Consider the following 25,011-nt stretch of genomic DNA (forward strand, 5'->3'; position numbering starts at 1 on the left):
AGCAAGGAATTTCGTTCGGGGGGTCCTAAACCAGGGGGGGGGGGGGGAATTTTTGTAAAACAGGGTACTAAGTAATAGGTTTTAAACTAATTTTAAAACTTTTCATAATCAAAAAACTTCATTTGTTAAAGAAATATTTGAAAAAACTCATGATTTTTCAATATTTTGTTTTCTTTTATGAAGGAAAATAATTTCGTTTTTATGCTTCAGGGGGTTGCGGACCCCCTGGACTCTCCTGGCTACGCCACTGACAAAAGCATAGTTTTTTATCGGAGTTGCTCTTAATTGGCCAATATATGGGACATTTACTGGTTACGCTAATATACTTAGAACTTCTATAATAATATATTTCAGTTCGGCTAAGAAAGAGAACATGGTGTGCGATAAAAACATTTGAAAACATCGGAGCATTTTTCGTCCCACAGGGCAACCCTATCTGAGACTCCTTCCTCATCCTTCATCCTTGTTTCCCTTTTCTGGGAACCGTCGTCGAAGAGTCGGCGCGAACCATCTTAACATGTGAGCTTGCATATTGTATTGTGTGTCTTTCCCTCCCACTCGTTCGCTAGCGAGGGTGGGAACAGCAATTCTTTGCATATATTCATGAAGTCTCCGTGTAGACACTCGTGCATATCGGCGAACGTATATGTGAGTAAGTGTCTCTTCACATGTGTATATATTCGTATGCATGAGTATAAATCCGACTTTTGGTGTCTTTCCTCAGCTTCCTTCCACCCTCCGGAGATGTTTCGGTGTCGCACGCCACAGTGGAAGGGAACGGGATCCGCTTCCCCTCCCCCAGGGTCATGTATGGCGAAAACAGGGCCATTGAAAAAAAGTTGGACGGATTGCGGATACAGATAATAGAAATTCCCTATAGTAGAATCTACTCAGTGTAACCATAATTAGCCGTTCCATATAGTCATTTAAATTGAATGAAATGGATTCTCCAAGGCAAAACAGACACTCCCCTTTTGTGGGTCAATTTAGGTATTTCTAAGAGATTTATTTCCCTGAAGACGGATGTCTGATACGCATCAAATACTTTTCATATAATTCATATAATAAGCACTTTCTCGCAGTTGAGAAAAAATAATGTTCAATTATGTAAAATGTAATTTGTGAAACAATAAGGGGGAAAGATATGAATTTTCTTTGAGATCTTTTGGAAAATATTTTTCATTACAAAAATAGAGCGAGAGTGACGTTTACTACGTTTCAAAGACGTTGGGAATACGTTTATCCACACAAAACGCCACATTCACGCCATGATTAAATCCAAGTTTAGCTTAGATATGTGAGGGTAGAGATCACCACAGACTAGGCCGCAGGAGTGAGAAATTAAACATTAAGATAGGAGGACCATCTTTCCCTGGTCAACCACCTATTTCGAGAATTACCCGTTGAAGTTTTTCAGAGATTTCATCCGGGATTTGAACCAGGGACCTAGTGATCAGCAGCCGAACGGCCTAACCAAAAGACTGCCACCACTATCATCATCATAACTGGTCAAAAATCCTAAGATTGGTTTGACGTATCTCTTTATTCAATTACCTACCCCATCAGCTAATCTTTTAACACCAACGTATTTCTTCTCTTTCACATCCTCCTTTACCTGGTCCATATATTTTTTAGAGATCTTCCTTTTCTGTTCTAGCAATCTACTTGTCCCTCGACGATTGTCTTCATCAGGCCGTCATATCTCAAGATATGGTCTATAAGGTTGTTCCTTCTTCTTATCAAGGTTTCTGAGTTTTCTCTTTTTTCCTGCTCTTCTTACCCTTTCCTCATTACTAACTCGTTCGATCCATTTAATCCTCATCATTCTTCTGTAGCGCCATCACTCGAAGGCCTCTACCCTTGATTACTCCGCTAAATTCAATGTCCATGCCTCACTTCTGTAGAGAATCACACTCCAAATGTAAGAAAAGATGATTCCAAAAATCAAATTCAACCGAACAAGTTACACTAAAATTTGATCCCAGAATTTATAGCTCTACGCAAATGGGGTTTTGCGTTAGGAATCTATGATTTTTCAGGACGACGTTATCATCATGGAGGGATAGGCATCCCCGTTCCGGGATATAGCTGAAGTATCCTATATCCCGGGCAGAGAGAGAGAGAATGAGGTGAAAAGACATGTGGAGTAAACAAGGAAAGCAAATACACACGGGCGCATGTATATTCGAATGCATGTTCGACTTGTTAGAGAGACATGATAGTTATATCGTCGTTCCTCTCCTCCACGAGCGAGTCGCACGTGCGTGGCATTTTTTATTTCGCGGGAAGTTCCCTCTCAAAGCGAACGAAGCTCTAGCAGCAGCATCAGCCATCTTCCTTCCCTCTACTCTGGGAAACATATCACATTCCTCGGAAAAGGCTGCGTGGATGAGTGAAGGGGCAGTGAGATTAGAATGTTGCTTCGGAGAGAGATGGGAATGAAATAATTTTGGACTTATTGCTGTGGGAATGGCTGAGGTAATTTTCTAATCACGTTAGAATGGAAGAAAGCCCGACGTACCATAGTATACAATCAAGGAGGTTGTAAATATCTGGAGGGGGCACCAATGGTTTCGAGCGTGAAGCGAAGTGCGGCCGGAATGGGGGTGCTTGGGTAGGACAAGCCACGCCCACTTTGACCAAAAGATTACCATCCCATAAGGGTCAATGCTTACTATTTGTTAAAAGTTTTGGCCGCAACTCGTTAATACATTTAAATAAACTATGTGTTTAATACTCAAAAGGTGAAAAGTGACTGTATAGGAATTTAGTGCCGCCGAATGGTACTTACAAAAATTCGGAGGCGTCAATGCCATGGCGAGCTGGCGCGTGTTCTCTGGGGCAGGTTCTCCTGGATGTCCGAAACACGGTCTTAGAATATGAGAAGGTCTGGACACTCTCCGTTCAGGCATGGTCATTTAATGAAGCCGTTTCCGTTGAGGCCGGTAGGGGCGCCACCTATCCTGAAGGGCAAGTTTCCTACGTATCTGTATACGATACTTCAGTAATTACGAACTAATTTATGGCAAAAATGAAGATAAACACATCTAAAGTGGTTACTAGTTAACAAGTTCATATGCACTTAACATCTTATTGCGAAAAATACCTAGAAAACGTTCTCATACTTGAGTATTAATCAAATGGAAGGCGTTGGATTTCAGCTTCGTCTGCTTCCATACCTTTATAAAATCAGTTACAGCCATAACGAAAGATTGTCAGCAGTTAAAACCTTATGTAGTGAGGAAAGGTATTTTTAAGGAAATAATTATTTATAGCTATCTTGTGGTAAACGTTAATATAAGTTGTCATAGTAGCTACGTACGTATCATTGCCTCTGAGCCCATCGGCATGTTTCCACGGCCTTGTAAGAATATAGATGTTATTCCTTGCTTTCAAACACTATTAAAAAATATAATATCAGAAACGCAAACGGCTTCTTACCAAGGGCGAAGTGAAATACTTCTTATGAAGTGACGTATGTTAATGTTTTTAATCACCTGAGTCTCGATCAAGTGATAATAATAATGGCAGGGCACAGCAAACCTAAAAAAATGATTCTATCCTAGGGACGTTTTGCGGGTATAGAATAGACATATTTAATCGTTGAACAGGGTGAATAATTTCCGGAAGTACCATTATTTCCGTTAAAGGCTATTTTATAACGATGCTTGCCTACTCACCAAAGGAATAATTTGAGATTTAAGGAAGTAAAATACCATATGAAAGATAAGAACGAAAGAGATTTTGCAAATAATTTCCGAATAAACTTCCACGAAAACAGTGCAATGGATATAATCCGAGGGATTTGCGGATGTCTGATCACTTTCAGGTGCTGGCAAATCTGAAATATTATCCCTCGCCCAAAAATAAGATATAAGTAGTACGACAGAAACCACAGGCTAATACGCGGTAAATGTACTTTTCATGAGAGTTGCACGCACCATCGATAACAGCTGTATAAAAAAAATCGTCGAAAGAGGTATTAAGAATGAAAACGATTCACATTTTTCCAACTTATATAATGTACACACACATCAAATCTACATTTCCAGAATGATTACACAATGCTATTGAAACTGAGATTATTTATACAATCAATGCAAGGTAATGTCATGAAAAATAAATTTTAAGTACTCACAATTTAACATTTCTATTAATTCTCTCTATTACTAATTTCTATTTCTAATTACTAATCATTCTAAGAGATTCAATTTAGTAGGAGAGAATGATGAATAGTTGATGAAAGCCGTCGCACAACTTGCATTTTCTCAGTGTTACTTCATTCCTCCACTGTGAATGACATTTACCACTGGAACAGCAGAACCTGTAATTTAAAATATGTATAAATTTTGGAGCTTTAGCACACCAAAAAAAGGAATTGTATAGCTATTTCAATGAAAAGCATCTGCGTGAAACGTCAAATGCTGAGTATCACCGCAGACATGATATTGTTTTGTAACCTCTGTGTTTATTAAACATGCAATGACTTAATTTTCTAATTCATGTTAAAAGGTTTGCACGACAGGAAAACAAAGTCTGTACAAATTCAATTGGCAAACAAATTCTTGCAAATTAATTCTAATTCAAAGATGGCTATCTTCCGGCCAACACTGTCTTTCTGCCGAAGGTCCCCCTTCTTCAGCTTAGGGGCACTAAAGCACTCATATTAATCCACAGGACATATAAGCGCATCCAACACAGCTATAAGAAGACAAAAGAGAAAGGTATTACGCTACATTCAATATTCCAACATGAAATAAAACAGACTTAAGCATTTACCAAAATATTATATAACGTATTCAACTCTATTTAACTATTCCATTGCTCAATCATGATACCATCATAAACTTTCTGGCTACTGGAACACATTAACATTTAAAAACCTACAACTTACCAAACATCAGAATAGGATGATGAAAGTCATGACTGCATGCTCCAAGGGATTACCATTCATATCCATATACGTTAATGTTAATCATCACCAGAAAAAAAACAAACATCGCCATTATACCTTCGTGGAATGCTTCCCAGATATCATTTGGTCACTGATTAAACAAAATAATTTGAAAAGTAGAATGGTGAAATAAAAATTTCTGGAAGAAAATAATATTTTTAAAGGACACTGCGGATGGCTATGAATATATGTTAATCACAACTACTGATGAAAACATTATCAATTATTAAAACGTTATTTCAAACCCAGAAAACAGGTCAGAGTAACCTTTAAGTCAATCTTCATGCTGCCTCGAATAACTGACCCTCATCAATATGATGAGCAATAACTATATGGTTCTAAAACTAAACCTTAATCTAACATGTCATACATATTCCACAGGCACTACATCCAATGTAGTTTTACGCCAAGCAGGAAAGGGGGAGCGAAATGTCTGGAAAGAAAAGGACTTTTAGACAGGAATACCTGAATTGAAGCGAATTTAAGCATTAAAGAAATTCTACTTACCCATACAAAGATACATTCCCAAGTACAAGGAAGACATTTGAAATATGGTATGTTTATAATAGGACAACTTTGAAATAAAAATGCTGAAATCAATTGCACTCATCACAACGTCGGCTCACTTAAGAGTCCATCGACTATGAATTGATGCCCAGGAACAGGGCACACTGAGCATCGAATGCCTATGGTGGGAAAGTACAAAAACAGTGAATATAATGCACTCATCACAAGGTCGGCTCACTTAAGAGTCCATCGACTATGAATTGATGCCATTATGGTGGCAAGGACGAAATAGGTGAATTGAAGAGGAGGGCAAACTAGGAGGATTTGTGCTGAGCTGTCTAAACATGTAAAAAATCATACCCATAAATGTCTTCACACTACTGACATACTACGTCACAGAGAATTTGGCCACTTTCTTCTTCTCCCTGTTTTCTTTTACACCTTCTCTGTTTCTCTGGGAAGAGAATTGCCTCATCCTCAGGTAGTATGTTATAATGTATGCCATTATATCCTCAGCATGTGTATAACATGGGAAGCTGAACTTATAACTTCCCAAAATTTCAGTCGTCACTAATTCATACACATCTACCTTATTGCAGCACTTTTGAAAAATGTTTTCCAATTCACAAAGTAAATGAAATAAATTCCTGTTTGTATGATGGAGGCCACCTCTGGTTTTCATATTCACTACTTCAGCTGCTGGACTTTGAGAGTACATTTGTGATGTGGTGACAGCTGCCTTGCAAGTGGAACAATTTGTCCACCTTATTACCTGTCTTGCTAGGTACCCAGATAGGTAATAAACCAAGCAGTCAACCACAGGAGCTTGAACATAGTCATGCTCCACCACATCATCAAACTCCCAATTATCATGATCCACCAAAAAATCCAGTTTTTCCTTGAGAGCTGACAGCCGTGAAGGAAGTCCTGCAGTATCAGAATATATTTCCTTCAATGAGGAAATAGAAATGAAATGTTGAGGTGGTCCACTGTCTAGAGCTACACAGTTGCCAGATTTAGGAGGCTTAATAATCGAATATGTACACAGCAACTTGTACAACTTCAGGAAATTTGGAACTGCAGGATGGTCATTTGATCCAGAAGCTTGGCGAACAATGCCAAAAAAGCGCTAAAATTGGGAAAAGTAAAAGGTATTAGAATAAATCTAGTCGTCTAAGTGAAATAATTTCATTCATCAGTACTATTATATAACCTCTAGAGGATCCTGATTTATCTTTCCAGATAGAACATATTTGAAATTATATCTCTGAATCATGCAGTGGCATATGTCTAATGTTGACTGAAGTGTCAATCTCAAGCCTTCATAGGTTTGTAGGCTTAGAAATTCAGCCTTAGAAATACCTCCAGCAATGAGCATTTCATGCCATTCATCTAGCCATTGTATAGCCGATTGAATAATCTGAAAGAGATAGCGAAATTGTAATTAGCCTATGTCATAAGGTCTAAATATTTCTACAGATAATTACCCTCAGCAGTAGGAGAGAGTTTGAGATACACAGTGCACCATAATAAGTTTAATGATGACTCCAAAAACATTGTAACAGAACTGTACCTTCAGATCATTACAACCCAAATGCAGTCCTTCTTTTTCTGTCTTCCGGTTCAGTGCATCAAAAATGGCATTGAACTTCAGACAGAGTTCTGCAGTGGCATCACAATCGATGAGGCATTTCACATTGCGCTTCTGGTAAAAATGTAGTGCTTTTCCCACAGACTCACTGAGTACCTGTCGTAAAAAAGAAAACTGGATAAAAAAATATGCTATTCAAATTCATGCAAAGTGATTCAAAATGATTAATGCTCACAAAAATTAAACAATGAAAAAAAATAGAAACCAGATGTAAATGTGGGGGTCATGCAAAATAGTAAGGCCAAGAAAGTTAATAAAAATAGCCAGGAAAAAATGGCATATATTATGGACCTATCAATGTAAACCACTGAAAACGTGAGAAATTTGATTTATCACACTTATGTTGAGGCAAGAAAGTATAAACCTGTACAGCTAGTCGCACTCTCATCTTCGCTGGATTACTCAGAATTGTATGATTCTTCGTTAGTCTTGGGCACAAGCGTAGGTCTGCCTCATTCTGTCGGTCAACTGCTAGGAGGTCACAAATATGGCTCCACCGTGCAGCTACCTCATACCCTGGTATCTAAGAAAAGCAATGCTAGCTATATTATAAGCAAATAACATGCCAGTTCAAGGTTAACAAATTGGCATATGCAGACATTAGCAGAACAGGCAAGAAAGCACTCAAATTAAAAAAGAACAAAAGCCCAAGCACCACAACCTTTGAAATGGAAAGAAATGCAGCTTGTAAAAACAAGATCTCTCACCTCAGCATTTTACCTTTAATGCATACGAGTTGATAGTTCGTGCCCAAGCTATTATTTCTTCCAGTACAGCTGTGAGAGTCATTGACTACAACAGTGTCTTTCCATTACAGGAGGCCTCTTCAGGTTGAATACCTGAGGCAGTCAACCCAGTCAATCAATTTTTGACTCACGTAGCTGTACCATCAGAATGAACAACATGCTCAGCAACTTCTAAGGAAGCTCTCACTCCAACAACATTTAATGCCCACATTCAAGATAACTGAAGAAATCGAAATATTTTGGCCAAAGCAACATCGAAATCATCAACTGTGCATGCTACCTAACATTTTTTAGGAAGTAAAGAATGGCTATAACTTTATGAAAACTCCGGAAATTGTTTTAAAATATTACAAAAGCGATCAATCTGGAAAGTGCACATGAAAATGAAATCTATCAGCTGTTTTCCGCAATATGGGAACTCAAAAAATTAAAGACACTAAATTTTCTTTTACCACCTTTACTGAACCAAGTTAACCACAGTAACTAATGCTGCTCAAACAAACTAAATATATCATAGAAGACATACCTTCAATTCCTTGCTGTTATATAGTCTGATTCTCACGTTCTTTATTAGATGAGGCGGGTCTGAAAACACAAACACCTTCCTCCCTTCTTCACCTGGATGCTCAAAATAATTTCTAAAACCATTTTTCTTGCTGCAAACCCCAAGCTCTGTCCACATTTTTTGATTTGTGGCTGCATTATCGGACACAATACCATGGACCTTAGCCCCAGCTCCTTCCAACAGTAGGACTGCTGCAAAGAAAATGCAGATATTTATAATGTACACATGCAATAAAGACATTGGTATTCATCATATCATCATCGAAAGAAATTGTAAAGGAACTTAATACTTCTCACACAACCCTTTTATTACAATTTTTGCCAGCACTGAACCTTGAGTAGGACCTCTTCCTGCAAAAGTTGCTATAGGCTGCTGACACTTTCCTGCCAATGGCTGGAACATTAGCACCAAAGCGTTATTTGCCTTCTCGCTGAAGTTTCTGCCTTAGGGCCATCATCACTAAATTCAATGAGCCCTTTGGAAGTAAGTGTGTTTGAGCAGACAGACACACTTTCCCGCAAATGGATCTCATCCAACGACAAAATGCCATGCCTCTCAAAGGGGTTGACATCCTGCAGCCTCATTTTTAATAACGCAAAGCCACACTTTGAGTCTTTCAAGGACAAGTATCTCCTAGCTGTGCGAGAAGCTGGAAGGGGCAATATATCATTCTGTCTGAGGGAGTTGTAGCCGCTGGGAGACCTGATATGTAGCAGGAAGCACATCAACAACCAGTCCTCCGAATAGCGCCTTCCATGGCTACTCCGGCACTTCGACGCAGCCAAAATCTCCGCCATGACAGACATCTGGCACTTGCTCATATTAAAATGAGCCAGTTTTTACTCCACATCCTTGATTTTTACTTTCTCCATCTGCCTCAAGCTGGCTTTCAGCGTTAAACATCTCTCCCGCAGATTTACCTTGGTCAGGCTTGCTGCCTTGAGCCTTCTCCTCAGCACCGAAACCTTATGGCGTTTCATCGGAGACAGCTGGAGCCGCAGCCGTGCACTCACTCTCGCTATCCTCCTCACCTTCTGCTGAAGAAGTTTCACTATTGTATTGCAATGCTGGCACCTATTTCCAACCTCCACAATAAAAGAACATTCACTGTGCCTCATCCTCCCAAAATTATCAACAAAAACTTTCTCTAAGTTTATGCTCGGATGTGATGATGCCAAGACACTACCCTCACACGACTTGGCCGCAGACAAATAATTTATAGCGTACTGAACTTCTTCAGCACTTGTCACCGTACCCACAAATCCGAGGCTGGATAAAGATTTGTCGGCAACAACAGCAGTGATTATTCCATTTCTCTTCACTATAATTTGTTTGTGAAGGATGGGTATCACCTCACCTCTTTCCTCCCTGAACTTCATCTCAAAGAAAACTAAATTATCGTCGCCCACTTTTTTCACTCCCCACGTATTCGGCATAGTTAATGTCGACGAACTCTGCAACAAATTCGGGAAGAAATCGCTCTCTTTCTCGAAGTTTGCCTCGCCTGGAATGGCCGAAGGAGGAGAAATCGGATGAGAATTTGTGGCCTCCTCGTGGTTCTCATCAGTCGAACGAAACAGTTTCCTCCTACAACTATAGGGCTCCACATTTCTTTTTATCAACTCCCTCCTCTTATTTCTCGGCTTCCGACTAAGGTAAGAGGGACAACCGGGAAATTGGCTCGGAATTGCGTCTTCAGAGAGTCGTGGCTTTGCCAAATTAGCCTGAAATTAGGTACATGCAACCAGGTTTAATACTACTCCACTCATTACGACTCCATTATACGCATAGAACGCGACTTAACTGATACACACTTCTAAAAATAGTTATATTTCTTTAAATCAAAATAGACACCAATAAGCGTGGGTTACCTCCGCAATAACGTTCCCTTCCTTATCCTTGTGACTCACTTTAGTCACGATTTCCGAGTCAAGAAACTGTTTCGCACATACCCGATGGCTGTGCTGAAGATTAAAATTTTCCCTAGGAATCGCTCGCTGCCAAGCGATTCGCTTTTCAGGATCCTTGGGGACTCTAAAGAGCGAAATCCCCGAAGTATTGTGCCCATAACCAGTGGTACAGCGCGGTACCACACACGTCCACGGCATTTTCCTTTTTTCAGTAAATCCGCGATATATATCCACGAAATATTAATGTGGAGCAGTAAGGAAATAATGCAGAATACTAACATTCGAAAATAAATTAAAACTAAATCTTAATTAATTACAAAAATGACTATTTCCACTCACCTGTAGTATGCGCTCAACAATACGGAAATTAACTTACCCGCTAATTCTTGCCCTCCAGAATACGTGGCGCCGCCCTGGCAAACGTGCGGCAGGTTGAGGAAACGACTTCAATAAAAGACCATGGGTTCCCAATGGAGTGGGATAGGAAGTGTCAGGGGCTGGTCCGAAACGTAGACGTTCCTTTTTACTACAGCTAACTACTGTCTCCTCGTCTCGAGGATCAAAAAAAAGAGAACCTCTTGCCCTCTCACGGCGAACACACACCAAAAAACAAAAGTAAAGCAAAATGCACCACTCGGCGGCAAATACGAAAAAGAAGTTTACCGAACACTATGGAACGCACAATGTAAACCATTTTTTCTTACTTCATTGGTAGGCTTCACGAAGTTATGACTCCAACATCTTTTCCCAGGGAAAAATTATTATCAATCACCACGGTCACGTTCCACAACCAGCTCAACTGAGAATAAAATTTACGAGTGTAAACTAGTCATTTCCCTGCACTTATAATGGTATTTAGTTTATTTATAAGCAATGGAAATCCAATAATTACAGTACAAAAGTATATTTTCAAGGATATCTCCACCAGTAAAGAGGCTAACAGACACAGAGTTTATGCATTAATAGAAGTATCGCGAATGACGAAAAAATCCGATGACAGTCACCGGCGAAATACTTATGATTATGGTAGCATTTTTCACTCAATGTAGTACATTTTCGGAGCAAAACTTAGCCACCTCAAAATATCAGTCGGACGCTAAGTCCAAAAATTGTCAAACCAAGATGGCGGTACTTTGACCACGCTAAAAATCCGGAAACGGCGCCTCCAGATATTCACAACCTCCTTGGATACAAGTGACTTTGTACGCAGGCACGCGCACGGGTGCAAATTTATATCCACCACGGACGAATTTCGCCACGAAAAAATATTTGGCTGGCTGCGCCAAATATTTTTTCATGGCGAACTTCATCCTAGGTGTACATTCAAAGTACTCCTTTTAAAAAAATGTTTTTATTTTTAACTAGTTTGCCTTGGTAAAGACGCAACAGCCGTTGAAAGTAATATAGAGCATTAAAAAATTGAGGAACAGTACTTTGAGTTTTCTTTTGTTCTACGATCGTTAATACTTCGTTCCACCGAGTAATGCTGTGATCAATTGATTTAATTTCCTATTGTTCACTGAAATATACATAAATTTTCACGCAGTCAATATCACAGCTGTTTTTATACTCATTATGTATATACTATATATATATATATATTGTATATTTATGTGTATATTATTATATGTATATATACACTATAGTTATAAATCAGCTGAACAGTAACATTGGCATAACAAATTTTCAAAATCGAACATCCCATCTTTCACTAGGATATAAAAACTACCAGTTAAGATCTATTTATCAGCGAATAGGTTACCTATAAATTTTTCGGATTGATAGCCATTCAATAAGGGGTTACAAGTCCATTTCCGCAGCATAAATTCACTCTCACTCAATGATTTCACTCAAAGGCTGTTTTCGATAGATGAGGGAAGACCTCACCTTGATTCAGCCACAGGCGTTTATAGTTCACACATTCAAAGGGCAGTTCCTATCCTTCGTTGACCTAGTGTGAAGTCGAGGATTTTAGTTTGGGGGTCCTGAAAGGCTGAACCTAGTATTCGATCCTAGAACCTCCCAATTGGCCACTAAGCTCTCCGCAAAGTAAGCTAAGACCTCTGTCATAAGTACTCAGTAAGTAATACAACCCGAAGGTAAGTTTGGATTGGTGTTGGTAGAGCTCACGCTATATTGAGTCACAGACGTGTGATATCACTTGTTGAGGGTAGGGTGGTACGTTACTTTCCCTGAGCCACCTAGCACTTCGAGAGTGTGCGTAAGGATTTTTCAAAATTCTTCATCCAGGATTCGAAGCCTGGTCTCTTTCACCAGAAAACCAACACTCTACACACATGGTCACCACGTTCTATCCGTTAACTGCAAACTTCAACACTTCTTTCTTCTCTATTCAGCTACGATTTTTCCTCGCAATTCCTACAATTTATTTCCACACAATCATTTTTCCTTAATATATATACCTATTAACCAATAAGGTAACTCAATGAATAAAAAACTTGAACATACATTCATAAGTAAGGTAAAGGTAAGTATTAATCAATACAGCACTTTATTAATTCAGAAATCAGATGGTCAGAACAAGTGCGAGTAGGTATACTGCAAAACAGAAGCCAAAGCATATGGCCAGAAAAGGGTACATTTTAAAAAAAATATCGCACTTTTTTCCTCCTTTCACGGGGTTTCTCACCTCTCTACTTGCACAAACAGTATACAAACATAGTACGAGTGTGACGATGTGAAGGATCAGACGATTTGCTATCCAAGTATTTTATAATTTTAACAATCTACCGAACGCGCCTAAAGTATTAAATTCAAGAAGGAATCAGGGGAGAATGTGCATTCGATTGGATATACGGCATTGAATCCGTCAAAGAGAGAGAATCGTCCCGACTATCCAGTATTTACGTCACTTGATTGAACGGCCATCGTCGAAATACGGATTTTTTTTTAATTTCTGCCTTTTTCCCTTCCGCCTTCTACAGTCTTCTCCACCCTGCACCTTCCTACATCAGCCACACGCCATCAAAAGTGACGGCAGTAATGGCGAGGAAAAAGAAAAGAAGCGAGACCCCCGCTGCGTCATCAATTGGCGGCGAGGAATAACCCATCCGCAGGCCGTGATTTATGAAGCGAAAAGTGGTTTGGCGGACAAAAGGTGAAATGGTTTTCCCCTCGGGGATACGCCCAATTCAATTATATCTACATACGATTTCAGAGGAAATACAAATCTATGTCTCATAGATACTTGCAAGACCTTAATTAGACAAGATATGTGATTGGGAGATTCTCAAAAAAGAAATTTTATTAAAAAATTAAGAGATATTACTCAATCACCTAAGGCTATGCATCATACTGCCATTCAGCTTGATAGGCTTTTGGTTTCAGGGCCAGTCGTTAGTAGCTGCATGCGGCACTACCTAGGTTAAAGTGGCTTTCATGGCCATCGAAGGTCACATAATCAGGGATGCATCCGGCGCACAGTGGTCCCAAATCGAAAAAAGCTGGCCAAAATTAATTACGCCGTTGTTATTATGTATATATTTGACCTAAAGGTCTATTCTTATTGTTTTTGACCCGCTTATTCTGAATTTATAACTATTTTTTATGTATTTGCAATAATTTTATTGCTATTTCACATTTTGTTTAAACAATTAATTTTTTTAACATTGGAATTTGAGATTATACTGGTGATAGTAAATTAAAATTATACATATCATAAAACTGAATTAGTTATTTAAAACATACATAAATGCATATAAAATGACTGCATTGTTTATTTTTGGACAAATTTTAAACAACTTATTTTGAATGAACCAAGAGAACATTTTCTACTTTCTCATTTGTTTGATCGTATTTGATACGAAAAATAAGTTAATATTAATTGGAAATTTATATTATAAGTATATTATTAATATTATTGTACTGCATTAATTGTTTAAAAATTATAATATCTAATTCTAATTAAGTAGACAATTTTATAGTTCCTTGTAACGTGCCAATGGATTTGGAAGCAATTTTAAACGGGGTTCCGTATTTCACAAGTTTCAACGGAGGCATTATTACAATCATTAAAATGTTATAAACAATATTTCATAACTCCTATAACTCAAGTTAAACGCCGAATTTATTGATACGCTTGCAATAAGCTCTTTACGAAGTGAGGCATCAATTTAACGAGCACATGATTTGGTACGAAAAATTAAATGAGATTTTCCATTAATTTGGGCTTTTTTAATTATTGTAAGACCCCCGATGCTCTAAGGGGTGCCGCCGATCAATTGGCAGGGATTTTTGAAAGGAAACTCATACACTACGGAGAGATGATTTTATTGTTCTACTCGTTTACATTACGCCACCACGCGTCCGACTACCCACGACCGCGTCTCCACAGCCCGCCTTCGCTGACCTCCCCTCCTCCTCCTTCTCCCTCCTCAGCCATCGTGTTTCTTTCACCAAGCTCTGCAGTTTCCCACGGGAGGTTGGAGCAGCCACTGGATACGCGGAGGTAAAGCGATCCGACCCTTCGCAAAGGCAGAAACTTGGGAAGGAATATGAAAGAGAGTGTAGGTGATGGGTTGAGGCGTGAAAAGGGTGGGAACGGAAGTGACTCTGCTGTTTCTGTCTCTTACATCACTTTCCCCTCAAACTGCCTTTAATCTAATTGATTATAGGCCTCGTCTGCTTCACCCATTGAATCCTGTGAAAAATCCGTACATGGAAATGGAGAACACAAAGAATAAAATACAAGGAGCCTTGGAATGGGTGGACTCGGTGATGACACAGAGGCTAAATACATTATATGTCCCCAAGGCACTAATTAGTCAAAACAAAATCCTCCAGCAAAACACTAAAATAGCAAATACAAAGAGAGAAAGAGAAATAAGGTTTTATACGTAAAATTGACAAACACTGCATTGCAAATGCATCCATTCGTTAATGTTCATTCATTGAAATTCTACCCAAACATAATCAGAAGCATAAAAATATCCTGATTCTCTCCCACTAATTAGAATTCATCTCATAACCAGAGTTTTTCACTTTTTAACATGCTCAGCCCCATAAAAATTACAACCAGTAGATTATACTGAAAACTCAAAATTCCGTAACATACTATAAAAAAAACTGTTCGTTCCACGAAAAGACATAATTTACTCACAAATCTTAAATGACTTTCTCGGCCAGCTGTTCAAAAAAGTACACAGCGGCCCCACTTAACAAACACACGATAACAACACACGATATCAACAAACAGCTCTACTCTTTCTCTTCTCTCTACGCTCTAATGCGAACTCTACGCTTTCTCTTCTCTTACAATTCTCTCTGCCGAAGCACCAACACTTACGTCTTCCCTTCTGAGGACGGTCCGGTTTGCGACCTCAAAAGATAGGGAGAGCGGGCGGGATGGGTTGGAGAGATAAGGATGTTGTCATCTGCGTCGCTACTCCTGCTGTCTCCGCGGCCTTCCGCGGTATGTGCTGGCGTACGGGGTGTGGAAATGGGAGAAGCAAGGGCACTAGCGTCTTCTTCACGGCCTTCACTGGAATGTGCGTACTCTCTTAGAGTACTGCTCTCGCTGGGTAGGCAGCTCGCTGGGGTTCTACGGGGAGTGCCCTCTCGTACACCCAACGGCTCTGGAGGCGTAGGGGTAGGTCGGGGCCTCAGGAGATAAGGGCTCCTTTGCCGGGCAGCTGCTTGCGACTCGGTCGTCGACGGGTATCTCTGCTCCTCCGTGCTCTCCGGCGTGGAGGCCTCTTCTGCTCGTTCTCTCTCGGCTATTGGCGATCCGGGCTCTTGGATCGCCGCTTCCTGCCTCTCTCCGCCCTCCGATGACGATGTCGACACCTGACTCATTTCCTCCCACCGTTCTTCGTCCTCCGACTCGGCCAATATATGGGATCGGGGGGACATGACACCAGGGCGAGGGGGAATATGGGAAAAGGGAGTGTCTCCTATTGGGCTTGCTGGGCCACGCACAATTTCCGCTGATTTGGTGGGGGGGTGTTTCCGTGGTCTTCCTCGACGACGTTCTCCACACGGGGGAAAACCTAGAGTTGGCAAATTACCTAAATGCAACTTTAAGCGATTTTTGTGCACCAAAAGAGATCTGTAGGGGAGTTGAATTCGCACGTTGCACGGGGGAATCACTTCCGTCACTAGGTAGGGCCCTTTCCACGGGTAATGGAATTTTTTCGCTCCGCCTGTCTTCGTGCACGGGTCACTCAGGTAGACGTATTGACCACACTCATATGCCACGTCCTTCGTCCCCCTGTTAAAAACCGCCGCCCTCTCTCGGCGAGCGCGCGCGTCATTGATCTTTGAAATCTAATTAATTTAATCTTATGTCATACACTAAGGCGGCCATAAAAGTATACTCAAAACAAGTGTAAAACTCCAATAGAAATAGATAAGTAGTCGAGACTGCACACAAAATTAGAAGTATACACCTCCTTCTAATGCCATAAAACTTCTCACTCCTCTATACTTTTAAGCAGCAATTTATATGCATCATAAAAAATAAACTACCTTTTGTATCCACCTACTGCATGCATTTGGTCATACAGAGAGTAGAGTGTAACTTGTTATTTCACTCAACCAGGAGCAAAATTTTGAAGCAGGCCAATATACATGCAATTAATATAATTAGTCATGAATTTCCCTGATACTTTATGATATTATGCAGTAAAATGGCATTCACACAACCAATGCCGTAAATGGCTGGAATAAGGCTATGTACAGTGAAACTAATCAATCAATTATTGCTCCCTTCAGCAAAAATGAAAACTACTTATTTGGTAATTTCACAAGTCTGATGATATGAATTTGTGCAGGGAATAGGACAAGAAAATGGATGATGATTAGCCTTAAAGTATTAACCATCAGTCTTTTTGGCAGAGTGATTATCTAAGGATTACCACCTCAAATCTCAGTGTAAAAAGTAGGTCTTTCTATGCGCAGAAGCCTAAATGCTCCTGGCAAAAGGTAAAGAGTGTTGAAGCCTACAGCAGCATACGTGAAGAACTTGTAGCCGAGCTCGACAGCCACCTCGGCACGACTGGTGCTGGGCTCGTTGGGAGATTTATTGGTGCCGAGCAATACAGCTCGGAGGGTGGCATAAGACGCCCACTTGCAAATGGCACGAGTTGCCACAATGCACGAGAACCCCAGGGCTGTGCGCAGCAGCATTAGGCCCATCATTTCATAGGAGGGCCACAGAATGGCATGCGGAAGGCTTGGCTTCGGGAAGAGCTCTTGCATGGCACCGGAGTGGTAATTGGTCCATGCACCAACATGCACTCCCAGGCTGACACCAAGCACCACGGTGGTGTCACCTCGAGTCGGGGTCCACCTGTCTCCACTGGGTGAGTAGATGACCATGAGAACTGCCGCTGTGGAGAGCAGGAGTGGAGAGTGTTTGTGAGTGAGGCAGAACTGATCCATGGCATCGACCAGTGGGATCAGAGGAACCATGAGCAGCAACACCAACACGAGGCCAGCCACTATATCCAGGACAGAGTGCATTCCGAGATAGAGACGACTCATGCACACGACAGAACACCATACCATGGCAAACAGCACTCCACAGATTATTGAATACTGATACCTGTCCATCGTATATAGTATCACTGACAAGGGTATCGAAGCACCAACCATGGCATGAGTAGACGGCATGCCATACTCCAAAGCCCACTTCTTCTGAAGACGAAACACTGGTGGACTGGCTGGACGGGGCCATCCCACAATATCTTTTATCCCTTGCCCTATATACATGGTAATAGCCCAAACCAAAACTACTCTTCGTCCAACAGCACCATCGATATTCCAGAACCAAAACGGAATGAAAGAGGCATAGAATATTTCATCTCCGAGAGCTGTACCCAAACAAAACAAGTAATACCAAAATCTATTGGTAACCACATAATCTTTTGTTTCAGAATCTGACTCTGAGGACAAAGCATCACCAGCAGCGACCCGCGTATCCTGAACAGAGCTTCCCCCATGAGGATGGAGAGCAGGGGAAGACAGAAGAAGAAGGAAGAAGAAGAAGGAAGAGAGGAGAACAGAGCTTCCCCCAGGAGGAGTTTAAATAAAGGCGGAGGTTGGAGCAGCCACTGGATACGCGGAGGTAAAGCGATCCGACCCTTCGGAAAGGCAGAAACTTGGGAAGGAATATGAAAGAGAGTGTAGGTGATGGGTTGAGGCGTGAAAAGGGTGGGAACGGAAGTGACTCTGCTGTTTCTGTCTCTTACATTATCAAAAAAATAAGTTAACATTTCTCCTTATCTTTCTCAGTCATTGTTACGAAAAAAATTTAAATACATTCATGATCACTATCCGACAAATCCTCATCACAGTCGTCATCCACTCAATTCTTCCAGGATTAATAAACTCTTTACCTCGACTGGTAATTGAAGTAATTTCCTTCTTTGAGCCTTAGAAATACTTGATATCATTGCATCTGAAGTTAGGAGTAATCTTTTAAACAGGTCTTCATTCGTTGCTATCCAGGAAAATTTCCTTGCATGGTGCTCCCTGAATCTTCTTATGCCCTTATTCCTCGCCTCCATTGCCTCCTCGGACAAGTGGACAATAGGAAGGGCAGCTTCTTTAGATGTCCGTCGGAGGAGCAAGTACTGATGTTTCGTGAAATTACCAGAAACGATCATGGAAAGGGCTTCTTCGTGGGAGATTTTACTTTGCCTCACATCCTTGGCTCTCCATTTTGATAACACTCGCCGCGCTCTTGAGAGAGTGGTTGTTGTCACCTCATTTATTATTTTCGCCACGAACTCATCACCTTTGCTTCGATAGCTCATGGATGCTCTACTGGCGATGTGCTAGCTCTAAGATCCTCCGTTTTCCATCTCTAGGCCCTTTCACTGGACTTCTCAAATTGTTTAAATAAAGGCGGAGGAAATTTCAACTTCTCATTTAGGCAGTCAGCGAACTTTCTTCTAAAAAACCTGTCATTTCTTTTTCTTTCCTTCCACCGAAGAAGATAATTTGAGAGAAAAAACACTTCTCCGCAATTTTTTTAGGATAACTTTTGAATTAACGTCCTCATCTAACTTTATCTTGTTGCTCCAGCAATCCAATAAGTATTGGTTTTTAAACGATACGGACCCTTTTCCACTTTCAAGAAATTTTTCATGCATCTCAAGACGCGTGAAAATTTTCAGAGTTATCGAACTAAAACACTATGGGCACTCTTCTTTAACCCCACAAGTCTTCTTTAAAAAGTTCGAGGATACTCGACTTTTTCAAGACTCGATCTTCACGCTTGAGGAAACTAACTTTCACGTCTTTCGTTCGGCAAAATCTGAGTAAAACTGAGTTTTGGCGAGAAAATTTCGGGCAAGCGATGTCTAGAAGTAATTTGGGGGTTCCACAGTGTGAGGTTCGCGATGCTATTATCTATATTTTCTAGTAAATATCACATTTGAAAGGTGAAAAGGCTTACTCCGTTCATCCCCGGTGGCCAAAGTGCAATTCATAACAAGTGTACGGAGAGCGGTGGTGTCGTTTTCCCGATGGGCGCAATCAATAGCCTAGGCCTTTTCGGCCGTCGTTTGCCCTGCATGTGGTTGAGGAGGCCGCTAAGGAGGCGACAGAGGGACAATGTGCCGCGTGAGGGCGAAAACTAACCCGTCTAACGGAAGGAAAGGGTGGAGTAGCATTTGAGGGATTCTTTTTTGTTTTGAATGCATTCATGTTTTTGAGGATTACTATAAGCACAGCTGTGAACTTTCGTTCCATAAATATATCCTTCCGCTCGAGTCCTTAAGCAATTTTTATGAGAGCATGGGCACGCGTAAATAAAAGGTAAGGTCAAATGGAAACTATTAATGATAAAACGTTCTACGTACGACAAGAGATGTTTATTCATAGGGTAAATATTTTTTGTAGAAATAAAATATCCAACAATGTTGAATAACACCCATAAATACTGGATTTCCTCGAGCCCTACCACGCGCCAGCCAGGCCGCCGCCCGCGTCAGCGCATTGCATCATTATAGTTAAATCAATGCTGAGGTCGGAGTAGCAACTAGTTGCAAAAATTTTCTTCACTACTGCGTTGCATATACTTTTCCCTTTGTATTGGTGCAAAAGACACCGTGCATTCACGTGCCTTTCTAAACGATATTGTACATTTTATTTGAAAATTTGGGTAAAAAACACTAAAAGTTACAAAATATATATAAAATAGTAAACATAGTAAAATCCGAATAAAATTTATGTCCCACTATGTAATAATGTTTATATTTGTAGTTAAAAATGTTTTTGGCCAAATATATCGCGTAAAGGTTGTCCTGCATGACGCTGAACTTCCTCAAAATCGACCGATTTCACGCAACTGTGATTTTTACGGTGAATGCTCCATGTTTGACGGATCACTGCAGCCGCTCTGATGAACAAAAATACTAACTTAGTAGTGTATTTTGTAGACCATATCCTGTAGAATCCGAAAATAAGGTTCAAAAATTCCTTGAAATTTTTCGAAAAAACGACTTTTGGCCAGCTTTTTTCGATTTGGGACCACTGTGCGGCGTCTGAGAAAGACTTTAAATAAGAACTCAATAAGGTTTTCCATTATAGAAAAATTTGAGTAAAAAATAAAAACGATACACTACGAAATAAAAATACAATTTCTCCTAGTTGACCGCGTAAATAAACTTCTAATAAGAAGAGATAGAAGATCTCGCATGATATTAATGGAATAGGTGATGAAGGATGGGAGGGAAGGAAGCGTAAATAATGATGATAGAAGAACAAATAGGAGATTAACATTAGGATAGTGATTTGCTTTAAGCCGACGCGTAAACTGCGGTAAAATTCGCATTAAATAACATATTTTGAAAAAAATACCCCTGGACCAGGAATCTGACCACAAATATTTTACTTTCCGTTCCACAGCAACAACCATTACGCCATCTCTGGTCTTTTTAATGGTAAAACTGTCATGGCATTTTCTTCTAAGAAAAATTATTGCCATAGAAATAGCGTGGTGATCTACACAGTGGCCCTGAAGCCAAAGGTGCGTGGTTCGACCCCCTGTCCGCGGGAATTTTTTCCCATGCCAATGCATGTGAACATAAGAGTTGTATGGTGGTTATGATTATAGCAATGGCGGCAAAGAAATAAAATAGCATATGAAATAATAGGGTTACTGCGTCACATATCACAAGATACTATGGTCAAAAAGTAGAGGAGAGAAGGCAGACGGACCTCTGACCCTTGCGGTGCCAGTAGAGGTACGGTGGAGTAAATAATGGGCTTCCGCAAGAAACTAATGGCGCAAGAAGACTTCGCGGGATAGAAATGAAAAAAACTACGTTAGAAAGAATGTGATGCGGAGCAGACGGAAAAGTTCTAAGAGATAACGAACGGGATATAATGCAATTCGAAGTAGAAAAGCCTCCATAAAGTCTAGAGGGAAGGAATGAAAAAGGATTCCAAAGCATTCTAAATGTGGTTAAAAATAGCATTGGACGGAAAAGACTTTCGGAACTCGTATTAGCTGTAGGAGGAAGGTTGTAGTCAAGTACTTTTGAACTGTCAAAGTATGCACGTGTGCGTGAGGATATACAAATGAGTAATGGAGATACATAAATGGCCGTAAATTTTCGTGACAATGCTCGAACCCCAATTCCAAACCGAGAATGAATTCATAGACAATAGTATAATAAGTAAAATTATTCAATACCGTAACTACGTAGCTGAGGTTTACTGAGCATTCGATGACAAGAGTCGAAACCTTTGGACATTTGAGAGAACGGAGACGGGGGTCTTGTTCATTCATCTCTGGATGAAAGAGAGAAAATATAGTCCAAGATATTATGAATTAAATAAGCACACCGGATCAAATTAGTTTCAATGTAAAAAATAAGATTCTCTTTCCCATTGAGAGAAAGTCATGGAATATGGCTGTATTTTTTATAATGAGACTAGCAGTGACAACCTGCTAGTTCCACAGTCCGGTTGACTCTGCTGCGCTACCGGTCGTTGCCTTGTCGCCTATCGTTGTGGTACTGTTGCCTGTCATACTGTTGCACCTGTTGCTGGTTGCTAGAGTTTTGCAAAGGAGAACCACTGCAGTGGTGAGAAAGGAATTAATTGTGGCTTGCCACTGTTTGTTTCCCGTTTTGTGGGCAGGCTATTTTTGATCCGTTTTTGCACGCGTTTTTACCCGAAACGTTAAGCAATTTCGAACTACAGCGCTGGGACCAAGTCTAAAATGTGCATGCAGATATTCTGCATCGAACGCCATTCCTGTTAACCCCATTCCTGTAGTACTCGGTGCGATGGGATAGACCCTAAAGTGTGACTGCGCTAAATGCAGACACACTGACACGCTACAAACTTAATATACGAGATATATGGTAGATCATATTTTATTCATGACTATACCGGGTGTCATTCCCACCAGATTTAACGGAACAATGACTACTTAGCTTCAACATTTCTTATTTTCCTTGCCTATACCGCCTGCTTCCCCACATTTACAAGGTCTCTTTTTTTTAACTAATTTAATATCACAAAAAAGATTTCTGCAAATATAATTTACGTTTCTCAACGCGCACCGATTAGCAACAGACAAGCTACTACCATACTCATCTCTTACGGTAGCCTCCATTCCTTTTCCCCCGAAAAACCTTGAAGTACATATTGTAATACCCGAGATGAAGATTCCGAGATATACTGAAGTTGCATTTTTTTGTTTTTTTTTTTGCATTCTGCATGTTTGATACTGGGTAATCCACAACAAATATCATAAAAATTCACGCTCGGCGGTGCATTCTAAAGTGAAATGGTGAAACAGATACTTGCCACAGCGAAACACAATAATAAATTCAACTTTTTCGATAGGAAATATTGCAATACCATACTTTATCAATATTAACACAATGGATCACTGCATGTTCTCCAAATGGACAACTTGGACGAATAGTAATAGTATCAACCAAAAAAACGTTGCTGAATAATAATAGACTGGATTGCATTACTTACGAAGGCAAAATAACTGTTATCAATTTTAAAATAATACTTTTTTAATTTACCATACCTCAAATGTTTCCTCTACAATGTAGTGACTGGTCAGAGTCCTTTGGAGGTGGGGGCGTGAAGGTCCTACGGGAAGGAAAAGGGGTTATATATATGATGGAAGTAGCATAATAGCAATTGTCTCTTGGCCTAAGAACGTCTGGGTCGCTTGCTTCTGGCTAGACAGAGAGCAAAACAAAGATTTCATGGGACAATTACCGCATAGAGGCCAGGATCCATGATAAAATATAAACTAAAATAGTAATTTCCACTCTTAAATATATAACTCCACTACCGCACATGGCTTCCTCATTGAATTTGAGAGACCTTGAAATATCTTTCAAAAAAAATTTGAAGATCTTGAATCTGACATTGAATGTCGAAACCATTCTATGTAAAAAGCCTAGAGAATGACAAAGAGTTTCGAAACCGTGGTCAGTAATGGAGTTATATATTTAAGTGTGGTAATTAACAAAGTAATTTATATTTTATCATTGATGTATCGCATTTCCACCACGCGCCTGAAACGATTTCATTGGGTTCCTGGAATTTTCTCAAATTATCTTACCTAAATGAGTAGTAGCCTAAGATTTTTTATGCGCAACATGATCATTCGCCCTTTATCCTACCGGGAAGGTGCTCTCAAAGTAGAATTCCCACAAAAAAAAGGCCAAAATCCACCATTTAATCCATTGGTGGGGTTGGGGCGGTGGAAGCGCACGGTGGTGGATCGCGTGCCTAGGGGGCATAGCGGTAAGAAAGGGGAGTGATCCCTACAACCTTCCTGAATCCCAACCACCCTTCTCTATGCCGTGGCAGTCCCAATAATACCAACCATTGCCATTCGCCCTCGGCCACACTCCCTTTACGACTTCATGGGAAAAGAGCCGCACAACTCAACGCCCTCTCACCCACGCACTGTGACCCTCGCGCGACCTTTAAAACGTTGGCCACGCCCTCGCCTTTAATTACTGGCGGGGTTCCGAATGTGCCTTCGCCCTCAAAGCAAGTGGAGATTCCAGAGAGGTAGTTGGTTCGGAAGCGCGGCATTGCGCGATAGGTATGCTAAGTCTGTGGAGGAGGCGATGGATAGCATGAGTCATTTAATCCGTGCCGAAGGGTAGGGAATGACGGGTGGAGAGAAACCCGGCGCGCAGGGGGATGAATTCGAAAAATATTGACCAAAACTTCAAATATGGTTTTTTTTCTGAATGCGAAATTTTGCACCATAGTTGTCATAACGTTCATTTTGATAGCAACGCAAGTCGTTTCTCATATATCGTCTTATTCGGCAACTGCAGGGCTTCGAAGTAGAACGACGCCAAAAAAATCGCCTCCGTCGATTTTTTCCCGAAACTCACCATGTTGAAGCTGATTCTACACCTTCTGTAGCAATGCAATGTGAACAAAACCACGCGATGTTATTATACACAACTTTTTCAGTGATACTCATAGGATTTCAGGACATGATCTTTGTACTTTTCACAGGCGCGGTACAAAATTGCGGGTCCTACTTTTCTACGAATTTTTGTGTTTTCACAACTACAATCGGTGTATTTTTGCATATAGTGAATTACAGAACAAAACTCAATTAAGGCGATATGTTTGAACATAGTTTAACTATGGAGCCTTGAATTTTGCAAGCGAAGTAGTAGGTACTATGGAAAATTATATGC

At 40.4% G+C, this 25,011-nt stretch overlaps 2 protein-coding genes across 3 annotated transcripts; both read right to left on the bottom strand.

Moving 5' to 3' along the window:
* Positions 1–14,607: 14,607 nt before the first annotated feature.
* LOC124162432 lies at positions 14,608–16,601 on the bottom strand. 2 transcript variants are annotated; one of them, XR_006865560.1, is made up of 2 exons: positions 15,453–15,632; positions 14,608–14,993 (listed from the first exon to the last, which is right to left on the bottom strand). XR_006865560.1 is itself a non-coding variant. In XM_046538967.1 (2 exons), the coding sequence occupies exons 1-2, from the start codon at positions 16,202–16,204 to the stop codon at positions 14,954–14,956; spliced, it is 606 nt and encodes a 201-aa protein (XP_046394923.1). In that variant the 5' UTR covers positions 16,205–16,601; the 3' UTR covers positions 14,608–14,953. The 2 variants fall into 2 exon arrangements, 1 of the variants encoding a protein (XP_046394923.1); XM_046538967.1 differs by lacking the exon at positions 15,453–15,632 and adding an exon at positions 15,639–16,601.
* A 380-nt stretch (positions 16,602–16,981) lies between these two features.
* On the bottom strand, positions 16,982–24,385 carry LOC124163045 (sphingosine-1-phosphate phosphatase 1-like). The gene is made up of 2 exons (XM_046539829.1): positions 24,255–24,385; positions 16,982–18,359 (listed from the first exon to the last, which is right to left on the bottom strand). Exons 1-2 carry the CDS (start codon positions 24,383–24,385, stop codon positions 17,213–17,215), a joined length of 1,278 nt encoding a protein of 425 aa, XP_046395785.1. The 3' UTR covers positions 16,982–17,212.
* Positions 24,386–25,011: the final 626 nt, after the last annotated feature.

This window comes from Ischnura elegans, chromosome 7 (assembly GCF_921293095.1).
Source record: "Ischnura elegans chromosome 7, ioIscEleg1.1, whole genome shotgun sequence".
Lineage (NCBI taxonomy): Eukaryota > Metazoa > Arthropoda > Insecta > Odonata > Coenagrionidae > Ischnura > Ischnura elegans.

What these genes read in the sequence shown, in the direction of transcription:
- LOC124162432 (XM_046538967.1), bottom strand. Translation starts at nt 16,204, where the DNA reads ATGTCCCCCCGATCCCATATATTGGCCGAGTCGGAGGACGAAGAACGG. An exon ending in CCGTCCTCAGAAGGGAAGAC is followed by an intron (nt 14,994 to 15,638) that starts GTAAGTGTTGGT and finishes GATTTTTCACAG; the next exon opens with GATTCAATGGGTGAAGCAGA.
- LOC124163045 (XM_046539829.1), bottom strand. Translation starts at nt 24,385, where the DNA reads ATGCCGCGCTTCCGAACCAACTACCTCTCTGGAATCTCCACTTGCTTT. An exon ending in AAGGTCGCGCGAGGGTCACA is followed by an intron (nt 18,360 to 24,254) that starts GTGCGTGGGTGA and finishes TCCTGGGGGAAG; the next exon opens with CTCTGTTCTCCTCTCTTCCT.